The 12,314-nt window shown below is 33.5% G+C and overlaps 1 protein-coding gene across 3 annotated transcripts in view; it reads right to left on the bottom strand.

Moving 5' to 3' along the window:
- Positions 1-184: 184 nt before the first annotated feature.
- Positions 185-12,314, bottom strand: part of LOC113520814 (UNC93-like protein) — a 28,717-nt gene continuing 16,587 nt past the window's right edge. For all 3 annotated transcript variants that reach the window (XM_026906221.3, XM_031910455.2, XM_031910454.2), the window contains exons 5-11: positions 12,139-12,262; positions 11,096-11,242; positions 9,900-9,966; positions 9,043-9,202; positions 6,749-6,853; positions 5,266-5,428; positions 185-4,876 (exon numbers count right to left, since the gene is read on the bottom strand). In XM_026906221.3, the coding sequence (XP_026762022.1) occupies positions 4,593-4,876; positions 5,266-5,428; positions 6,749-6,853; positions 9,043-9,202; positions 9,900-9,966; positions 11,096-11,242; positions 12,139-12,262 (1,050 nt within the window). In that variant the 3' untranslated portion in view covers positions 185-4,592. The remainder of the gene's footprint in view (positions 4,877-5,265; positions 5,429-6,748; positions 6,854-9,042; positions 9,203-9,899; positions 9,967-11,095; positions 11,243-12,138; positions 12,263-12,314) is intronic.

Here is a 12,314-nt window from a genome sequence, read left to right as displayed (position 1 = left end):
AAAATCTTACCGACGAATTTTGAGTATGTTACAGTCTCATGAAATAAAGGTATGTAATGTTTAAATTGTATATCTATCTACTGGAAGTCGTCTTTAGAATATTTTATAACCTCTGTGTATTAATTAACTTTTAAACATTATCCTCCTCGAAGAAATAATAAGGTGACAATTAAAACGAAACACATAATTAATTACTTTTTATTTGCAACAATTTTCACATTACAATATCAAAAGAATAATATTTTTAAAGAACAGTTACAAAAATTATAACCGTATTAAAAATAATTGTCTATCATTAACTTTACAACGTCATTATCATTATAGCTACGTATAGCTAAACATGTTTCCCGCATATTTATTCACAAATTTCCAACCTGTATTCGTCGACCCGTTGCAATACTTTTATGTATACTTTTTTTATTTACACAGGTAAATATATATACATACACAAATACAAATGATAATAATACTTTTATTCAAGAAAGATACATAAAGTACAATTGCATAAAGTGCAATTTACAATTTTTACAATTTATATTCAACGACAAAATATAAACAAGTAAACTGGTACATATAAAAATTTAATTTGATCATATCGATTCTTATCTTTATAAAAAAAAAATATTTAAAAAAAATATATTTAAACCAATTTTCCTTGGTAGTTTTAAGTATCATCATAATGTCACCATTAGATGAGTCACATGCTCGTTTATCCTGTGTTATAAAAAAATGTCAGAAATATACCTTACTGTTCATAAAAACTATTTATTATTTTGCCCCCTAAAATAAATAAAAAATAGGTTTAAAGTTTGAAAATGTCATGTTTAATGTCCCGACCATAATTATTCGCTCTGTGGCCCCGACATGTAAAACGTGCAAGTTTAAACCCTGCCGGATTCTAACTACGCATTTTTTTTTTTTAATACAACAAATATTTTTAGAATTTAAGTAAACTACCGAATCAATTATTATAAAATTTCAAGGAAGTCAATCTAAAGACTTTTCAAATAAAAAAAGTTTTTTTTTAACGGGTGATAATGGAATGGTAACCCCGCCCGCTCTATCGGCATACACCAGCGGGGCACCAGTGGAAGAATAAATCAGAATTCGAAAAAAATCCGATTTTTATAATAAATATCAAAAATCCGATTTTTTTATATATATATATCAGATATATATCCCGGCTAAGAAAAAGAAGCGAATTTCATTCTGTGAGGGGATTACACGCTTAAAAATGTGAAAGGAATTTGTAAAATAAAATAAGTATCAAATTATTACTACATTTATTATTTAAAAAACTTTTCACAAGTAACAAAACAATTAGTCTTATTTGACCGAAGTGAAAAACAATAATGACTCAAAGTTTGTCAAATCTTTCGATTGTCACGCTTGCGGGAATTCCCTAGAAAGTGATAATTATTAACGCTAGAAGCATTAGGGAATCCCCATGTTTTTATTACTTCGTAAAATAAACCTTATATGATATGAAGTTAAGGTTTGAATTTCAATAAAAAGCTAGCCGTACTGGGAAGTTAAAAGGGATTTCCCCAACTTTAAATGAGGTTGCTATTTTGAGAAACAATCTAAATTATTCTGAATTGTAGTTTTTCGCTACGTGTAGCCAGGGTAAATATTAATTTCCAAAATTTTTAGTTTAGAAGACATGAAAAAATCAATTGATATTTATCTATTTCATATATATCGTGATATATATCATGATATATATCCGCTGATATATATCGGCGAACCCTGGAATAAATGTAGGTCGTTTGGCTCACCATGAAAAATTTGACAAAAATTAACCATAATGGTTACGAGGGGAAACCGCGTGGAGGTCGACCTGAGAGGGTATATTGCTAGCAATGGGACTATTAGACCTCATTACTAACAATGCCTTCTCCCCCCTTCTTAATAGTATATCAGATTCTAAATAATGCAAACTCATACCAGAGAACATCGTGGGCAATAACTCACGTGATAATATTTTATTAATCTTATTCAAGGTAATGAGTCACGACCTCGTGATTTCGAAATCGAAGTAGCCAGTCATTTGATAACCGTAGAGTTTGTATTCACAAGTTATGCCAAAGGTAAATAAAACGTTACCGTCATTTTCATGCAATTTGAAATAACAAATAAGCTGACAGGCCACCTAGTGGAAAGTGGTACCCGTCACCTACAGTCATGACAACACCATCTAACATCACAGAATATACTACGACTCCGTATACATTACCATTTCAGACTAGTTCTCTAGTAGCTGTGCCGTGTAATGTTTTGACTTTGTACAAAAATCGATTGCTTGGGTACCTCTGTCCCATTGTGTTTCTACCGTAAAGTAGTTGTGTTTGCCTGGCTATGTTTCGGTTTGAACGGTGGGATATGGCGTGAATTTACAGGGTACAGAGGAATAACATCTGAGTCCTCAGGAATGGCAACGCATGGGGGTATCATGGGCGAAACAGTATACTCTCTTATGTCCATGGTACTGCTTATGTCTATAGGCGACGGTTACCACTTTCCATCAAGTGGGCCATCAGCTTGTTTGCCATTGTAAGTTGTAAAAAAAAAACTTAAATACGGCAATGCAAGCACCTGCATGCATGCTCTTAGCACAATCATGTATGTAATAGAGATGTCTGTGCAGACGGCTTTTGTGATGAATGATCTTCATGCCAAGGCTTTTCCTAGAGACTACAGCATGGGAGTCTTCAAAAAGGACGTCTTAAGGTTTTTAAGGGTCGGCAACGCGTGACACCCCTGATGTTACAGGCGTCCATAGGCTACGATAACCTCGTTTACCGTAGCCTATAGGCGTAAATACCTTTCTCACAAACTTGTTGTCTATATGATTACATTTCTAAATAGAACCTGTAATATGTACACACACTTCTCTTGTCACTGAATAGTGTGGACAATAACTCAGTAGATAATATTTCAGTACTCATAACTAAGGTTAAATCGTGAATGTGAAACCGAAAAGGTCAACCAATTTGTAGGTCAGTGTGTAACACAAGTCATACGAAAGACAAGTAATTAGAAAGTTATTTTAATTAGTAATTTGATACGTTTCAATTTTTCTGTGTATTATATATTTTTTATAACACACACACACACACACAGGAGGCAAATAAGCATGCGACTCACCTGATGGTAAGTGACTATCGCCGCCTATGTACATTACATTCACAACACCAGAGACATTACAAATGTATTGCCATCCTTTAAAAAAGGAATATGCTCTTTTCTTGAATATTATGATGTCGTATCAGGTCAATAACCTGAACATCAATGAATTTTAATTAATTAATTAAATCTTTGTAAAACTTTTTTTTTTATTTTCCCAATTCTTTTCTCTTTCTTAATACATACATTCGTATTTTACATGAATAATCAATGAGTTCTTACTACGATTCCTTATAGACATTCTGTAGTTCAATATAAAAAGGTCTCATTTACATAATACATGATCATTATGGTCATTAAAGCATCCAACGGCATGTTATTTTGGTACACTGCACCGTCAGTCATAACGTGACCGGAACTACGATATGTCGTGATTTTAAACTGACATGGGACCGATATAAACATAATTAAATTAGGTATTTCATTGTTCAAACTAACATATTATGATTTCATTCACAATACCTACACAGACAACAATTTACCTAATTTTTCCGTAAATGTAACAATCAACGGTCAATGAATGTTTGTTGTTTAGATACTTAGGAATGATCGGTAAGCTAACTACCGATCATAATGAGAGCCTAATCGCCTATACCTAATAATTTTATATTTAACTTTTATGTATAATTCATATACATATAAAATTTTAGATCTGACGTCAAATCTATTAAACAATAATTAAATATTACTTTGCAACCCATACATGTAAAATTTTTAAATTTACAAGTATAAATGTTTTCTAATTTTATAGGCATGTTAAGAAAGTTCAGTGTGCACAAACTGTGCTTACTGGTTAACAACAAGTAGTTAGAGTTAGCTACTTGCATGTGATCCTCTTGATTTTGCAAATGTCTATAAACTATGGTAACCGTTTACCACCAGGCGTGCTGTATGTTGGATTGCCACCATCGTTAAGCGAACTAAAAATTAATTAGCATATCAAGTAACTTAAAAAAAAAACCTGACTATTTGTCAGTCTTAACTTTATCATACTGTATAGTACCTGTGACAGAGAAATTATTGCTAGGGCCGATATCCCTTTAATGGTTGACCTATTATCAAAGAGAAGGCATGACTGACAAATTGATCAGTGTTTTTTTTTTCAAATTGTATGTATATATATATATATATATATATATATATATATATATATATATATATATATATATATGTATTTCTTTTTATGTATTAAGTTACTTCTGTAGTTACTATATTTTTATTATTTTTAATTATTTTTAACTCCTGTGTGCAAATTTTATATTTTGTACAAACTTTATATTATTGTAAATTTTCTTTCTTTCTTTCTATATACTAATTAGTTTTTAGTTTATCTTTCCTTGTGTTATCTCCTACCTTAGGTACTAGATACTCAATCACAGATTAAACCTTAAAAATAAACACTAAACTCATTCAACGTGCTGAAACATGATATTGTCGCAGCCTTTCTCTGCACAAGGCTCTTTATTATTCAAATTATTTATCTCAAACTTCTTCACTTTCCGTTCTCTATACTCCACAGTGAAATAACACGACGCGCCGACAATTAGAATGGCAAACATTACATATGTCTTTGTACTGGTCCTCATATAAGGTGATATCAGGTACGCTATAATGTATCCAACGGATTCCCATAAACGAAAGTTAGAGAAAGCCGCTTCTTCTCTACCAGGGAAAAGGAGGCCGTAATATGCTGAAACAAAAGAAGATGGATAGATAATTAAAAATAACCGAATTATTTAAACTATAACCTGTAAATGATATATTTTTTAACGGTTGATAATGGAATGGTAACCCCGCTTGCGCTATCGGCATACACTGGTGGGGCACCAATGAGTGATGATAAGTGAGGATGAAAGCAAGCTAGTTAGCCCATCGCGACGAATTCAACTAGAATTAACCACGATGGTTTCTAAGGCGAACCGCGTGGAGGTCGACCTGATAGGGTGTATTGCTAACAATGGGTTCATTGGACCTCATTTCATTCTCACGCATTTAAAAAAAAATAAGATGGAAGGTGTATAGGTATAGGTCACTTTTGTACAAAATTTCCTTTTGATATAATACACATTAATATCATACCATTTATTTGAACAATCCAGATGGAATCACAGAGGCCCCATAACACGGCAATAATGTACATGACGTAACTGAGACCAGCTTGAGGCCGCCACACCAGGACGGTGATGAACAATGCCACGTGAACTGTCAGAGCACAGCAGATCAAAGGCAGGCGACCCGTGATCTGAAATAATATCATTTATTTATTTATCTTCATGTACAATATAATACAATGGCAAATTGTAGGTACAATAGGGGAAAGATTTATTAGTAACTAACAACCCGCCCTGACTTCCCACGGGTGGGTATTCTTTAGGTTGATATAACTTTTTTATTTATGAACTGATTGAAATAAAACAAACTCTAAATGTTAAGTAGAACAATCTGAAACGTATCAGTAAAAACCGTATTCAAATCGGTTAAGCCATTTCCAAGATTAACGTGCACAAACCTACAAACAAATTGACAAAAATTCTAATAATCATTAGCTAGAAAGCCCCCCTATAATAGTTTTTCTTATATTTGTACATTTTATTATACTAAACAGCGACCAGTTACATTTTATTATTGATGATAGGGTCAAGCAGACTTATTGTCTAGCATTATAGACTATTTTTATTTATTTATTTATTTATTCATTAGTACAAATATGTGTACATGGCGGACTTAATGTTAAAAGCATTCTCTCCCAGTCAACCATAGGGAAGTGTCAGAATACTCGAATGCGGTACTACTAATTATTGATATACATACATACTAAAATTACATATATAAACGAATAAATATATATGAATAACAAATATACTTACACATATATGATATATACTATATTATACACGAATTTGGGAATAATATAAAGCACTATATTGTCAAGTGAACTTCCTTGCCCCGTCCTCCCTCTAAAATCTATCGTAGACAATATCCAGTGAATTTATTACAATGAACTGAAACTAGCTTCACTTCTTCTTCGCGAAACATATACCAACGTGAAAGTCTATAAAATTTTCATAAAATATTCATAACTAGTTTTTACGCAGGTCTTCATCCGCATGCCTGGAACATGTCCACTAACTGGGATAAAAAGAAACTATATATGATTCTGTATCCCACATAATGCATTGATGCAAACAAACTCACTTTCACATTCATAATTTATATTAATAACGATGCTAGTATAGTATTATATTATCTGTGGTAAGGATGTCTCACTAGCACCATCTCGTGTTGAAGCGCAGAATACTTCTCAGTCTTAGCTCTTTGGAATGACTGTATGAAAAGATCTTAAGACGCCACGCCGGCATACACAGACCAACAGTGTATGCCGACTGCAAATCCAGCGACTCGGAGGTTGTCGCCTCCGGAGTGGAAGCCGAGGTAATGGGATACGCCCCGAGGCCCCTACTTCGCCCGCCCACACATCAACCGGCGGACAAAGAGAAGCCCTTGATTGATTGAAAAGATTATGATTCTTTTAATTATTTCTAACTAAAAACTATTTTTTTACCTTAGCGATGTAACCAGTTGCCACACATCCTATAGCGTCTGCCAAACCATAGACCAGCATAACAAATCCCACAGACCCGGTACCGATAGCGCAGGATACAAACGCCTGCAAGTAAAAAATAAGAAGAGTTATAAGTTAATCAAGAGATTATTAAAATATAAAACATATAAATAAGGAATAGAAATTCCCAAATCAGTTTTTTTTATTCCCAATCTGAGTAAACCTTTGCCCTAAAACTATATAGAGACATCATCGTATCATCTGACTACCCACTGGTGAACATAGACCTTTCCCATAAGGAAGGGTTTGACATGCTTAGCAGGCAGATTGGCAGCCGCAGTTAGGCTTTGGTGATGTTTAAGAGGGACGCTGCTGCCCATCCCTCGAGCATTAAGTACCCTTAGTCGACTTTTACGACATCCACGGGAAAGGAAGGAGTGGCCTATTCTATGCCGGGACCACACGGTAGATATAGAAACATATCTTATATTTAGGCATAACGAGGAATAAAATTGTGAAATATATTGAATCGCCTGGGGCTTACTACACAATACATAAATTTTATACCGATTGCACTAATAACGCCTACAATAGTTTTTATAGCAAATAACCACAGTTCAGATTATTTACAATGCTCGATTAGTGTATGAATTACAATTTTGTAGAGTATATCTTTTATAAATAATTAAATTATTTTAAGAAATAAGATGACCCTTATTGCATCAAATTTATGCAGAAATATTGCTAAACTTAATTCTCAGGCTCATGTGTTCAAACAATTAAATATCTTACTACATAATATATTTATTATTTATAGCAAGGCAACAGATTACAAATTAATACATTTATAAAATAAATATTACATAAAACGGCATTGAATTTGCACTCCAATAACTGCTCTGCATAATATTCGATATTTATTTATTTATTTATTCTTTATTGCACAATAAAATTTTGTACAAATGGCGAACTTAATGCCATATGGCATTCTCTACCAGCTAACCATTAGGTAAAAACAGAAAGCGTATGAAGGGCAGATGTGGTGAAAAATATGTGACAATTATAGTAACACATTAAGGCAATACACAATATAAATATAAACATATATATAAATATACACATAAGAAATGCACATATAATACATAAACATTACTTTTAATATATATGGATAAACTAATACATATGAAATATATATATATATATATATATATATATATATATATATATATATATATATATATATATATATATATATATATACATAAATTAAAACAACAATAAGCATTATGAGATAAATAACTATTGAGTAACTTGTAACTAGAGCTGGTTTTGTTGACTCAACAAATAATTAAAAAGTCTTCTTTTAAAAATATCCTTACTTGATGCTCTGCGTAGATGTACAGGGATATTATATACATTAAAAGAATGACGGCTTATTATATATAAATTTTATATAATTTATTTCTCGGTTTGCCGAAAGGTTGACTGATAGAGAACACCGACCAGTGTTAAGTCCGCCATATGTACCTACACAGTTTCACTGTACATTAACATTTAAATAAATGAATAATATTCTAGTTGTGATTGATTTTCTTTTTTTTTTTTCAATTTTTTTCATAAACTATCTCACGAGTATAATGATATATATTTAAACGATATTACATACTATTAATTTAATAAATGCAAAAGTTTGTAACAATATATGGATAGATAGATGTTTATTAATCTTTTACGCAAAAACTACTGAACGGATTTGAATGAAATTTGGTACAAAGATAGGTTATATCTTCTCTTAGTACATAGGATTCTTTATGTACTAATTGCGGGTGAAGCCGCATATAGCTAGTAATGTTTATTGACATGTGATATATTGCATATATAAATATATTTATGTACAAGATATTAAGATAGTATCTACATATTAGATCTGATAATTTAAATCCAGTTAATTCTTATACAATAGATTTTCAATAAATATTTACTTATATTAAACATGAATTACCCGCTGTGTGGTCCCGGAATAGAATAGGCCACCCCTTTCTTTCCTGTGGGAGTCGTAAGAGGCGACTCAGGGAGAGCGAAAGATGGGCAGCAGCGTCCCTCTTAAAATATCTCCAAAGCCTAACGCGGTTGCCAATCCGCTTGCCAAGCGTGGTAACTACTGGCAAAACGCTCCAAGGGGGCGGATTATGTTCAGCGTTGAACAGTTAAAAGCCGATATGAAGTTGATAAAACATAAATAAAGTATGAACGCTACAAAGTTAGTTAAAGCCAATGAATTAATTTATATTTACCACTGTGAAATCAGCTCCAAAGAAAGCCTGCTGATAACCAACGAAGATATTGATTGCCACCAGTAGTAGTTGATTGGGTTCGATGAGCAACTTCAGAGTGACCACCAATAGTGCCAGTCCAGATAGGCCAGTACCAGAGCCGACACGGCCAGAGTCGTATCTGAAAATTTACAACCGTTTTAATGACAAACAACTTGTTTTTCAAGGAGGAAGGGGATGATTAGTAATAAGAACTAGTAGTCCGAATACTGGCTAACCTCCAAGGTGATCCCCCTATTTTTAACTTCACGAAAAATGCATCATGCTGACCCACACGGTCCCTAAGCCGTACTGCCGGACTCCTATCGGCTAAATGACCTAACAATATACCTCTTCATTTTGAAATATACCAAGACACCGTCACGAGACCAATTGAAGGGTGACGGCCTCTAGGTACACAGGGTATATGCTGCGCGCGCACTCCCAGTCTCCATTCCCCCCATGTTGAGCGTTGGATGTCACTGGCTGGTAAACATCGTAATTAATTCCTGGTGAAATAGTAACCATAGGCCAACTATAGGTTTACTTCATGTTCATCTATCATCAATCACTATCAATCAATCACAATCACTCTCATCAGCGTATATCGATAGCGTAGAAAGCATTATCATACCAACAAAAATCTTATTTATCACATATTTTAGAATTAATTAATTTACTAATTATTAAATAATTTATATATAAAATAATAAATATTAAATAATTTTATAAGAATAAAAAAAAACGGAAAACGAATTATTTTTTATTGTATTAACATGTTATATTAAATACTCGTAAATAAGTGTGCTTTAATCGACAACAATTTTTATATGAAATACCTTTTCATAGAGTCAACTCCGATGGCAACTATCAGTGCAGCTCCAGCCATGCAAACCAGATATATGCCTGAAACAAACAATAGACAATAAATTATGTGCCTATACTCAAATTCTCTGTATTTACCTACCTTCTTTTTATCTATGCTAAATCTATATAAATACGAGAATTGAACTCACTATGCGAGACGAGACGCAGTGACAAAGAGCGCTAAACGCCTCCTGAAGAAGACTTCCGAAGTCGAAACAATTATAGGAAACGTTAAAAAAACAGTGAATTAATCTCCCGTATTTATATAGACATTGAATAAAAATATAAGCTTTAAAAATAATATATACTAGATCTGTAACGTGAAATTTAAGTTACTTTGTATTTAATTCTTATACGAGTAATATTTGGAATGGGGAAGATCAACCTTATTAATGTATTTACAGGGTACAGAGGAATAACATCCGAGTCCTCAGGAATGGCAACGCATAGGAGGTATCATGGGCGAAACAATAGGTATACTCTGTTATGTCCATGATACTGCTCATGTCTATAGGCGATAGTTACCACTTTCCATCAGGTGGACCGTCAGCTTGTTTGCCATTCTAAGTTGTATAAAAAAAATATTATAAACATGAAAGTGAGTTTTGTTGTTTGTTCATTACTTTTTGGCACCTTAGCGGCTTAACCAATCACTATGAAATTTGTTATACAAATACGGATACAAGTGTGGAATGTAAAAAGACATAGGCTACTTTTCTATTCCGGTCAGTGAACATATCCTGGTCACGCGAAAGAAGTTGCGCATAAACTAGGCATAAACTATTAGAAGCTAGTAGACTATTATTTATCCCATTATATACTAGTTACATGGACTAAGTCGCAGGTAAATGCTAGTATTTGTACGAAATACCGAAAGTAAATTCATATTTTTTTATACCACAAAGTTGGCAAACAAGCATACAGCCCGTCTGTCCGTAAACGTTATCGGGGATGTCACGTGTACGTTGCCGACCCCGAAAAAACCTTAATATACACTTTTTGAAAAACCCCACACTGTAGTCTCTAGGGAAAACCTCAGCAGAGAGCTCATTCCACAGCCTGAGCGCTCGTGAGAAAAAATTTCTTTTAAATCGCACTGTATGTGACCATTTAGGTTCAAGCGTGTGCGGATCAATTCCCTGTCGATGGCGATAGTGTAGTCACTAACCAACAATCATCTGTATTTTTTCCGGTGGCTGCTGCTTCAAGGCCTCGCCAGCGTCAGCGCTTGGTAAGAAGTTGGCGCCACATATCTCCGGTATCAACGTTGCGTTGACAGCGGTCACCGCTGCAGTGTTATTGCCAGATGACAGCACTGAAATAAAATATTAATTAATGCCTATGAAGTAAGTCCTCAGAGGAAGACTTTGTTCACAAAATTTTAATCAATTATTTACATTTGGTTCTTATTTTTTGTATTTCATTAATTTTTTTTTCATTCCTTTTATTTATTTTTTTGTTAATCTATCTCGTTACTATTTGTGATAACCTATTATTGGCCTAGTTTGTAATCCTAAACGATATCTATTTAATCTAGTATAATCCTGGTTTTCCTGTAAATAAATAAATAAAGAACACCGACTTCAATTGTAACAACACCAGTTATTTTGATTTCAGAACCAAACTACTGAACCGATTTTGATGAAATTTCTATGGTGCCAAATTAAAAGTATTTCCTTTCAGATAAAAAATAATAATTTTCTAAATCAATTTGAAAGTGACGGAGTTCTTAGATAACCAACATATAAAAAGTACAACCAAATTGAGAACTATCTCTTTTTTTGAAGTCAGTTGAATTGAAAAATCATCTACTTGAATATTTCTGTCCCGCACTCGTGTTTCTACCGGGAACTTGCAGTGGCTTGCATTGTTGTTCAAATGGTAAAAATATGGCAGAAAAATTACAAGGTACGCACGCGTAACACCTTTGTTCTCAGGAATGGCAACACATAAGAAGTGACATAGGCATCACAGTATATTCTGTAATATTTACGGTCCTGTTGCGACGGTTACCACTTTCTATCAGGTGAGGTGTCAACTTGTTTGCCGTTGTTGCACCACAGTGTATTCTGTAATATCTACGGTCCTGTTGCGACGGTTACCATTCTCCATCAGGTGGGGCGTCCACTTGTTTACCACTGTTGCATCTGCACTATTATACACTATAGTTGCACTATTATATTATCTGTGGTAATATTTAATCGAACTTACCTAGGGAAGAAATCAAGTTACCCCAAACTTGGTTCATTTGAAATATCATAAAGAATAACCCCAAAAATCTAACAAGTAGAGCTTCAGCAGGAATCTTCGATATCTTACTGTGAACTTCAGATACCTGTAATTATAGAGGATCTATTAGGATGGAGAGGCACAGACATAGATAGATA

Source organism: Galleria mellonella, unplaced genomic scaffold (genome assembly GCF_026898425.1).
Source record: "Galleria mellonella isolate WM207_F2 unplaced genomic scaffold, CSIRO_AGI_GalMel_v1 utg36, whole genome shotgun sequence".
Lineage (NCBI taxonomy): Eukaryota > Metazoa > Arthropoda > Insecta > Lepidoptera > Pyralidae > Galleria > Galleria mellonella.
This window is presented reverse-complemented; position numbering and strand designations above follow the sequence as displayed.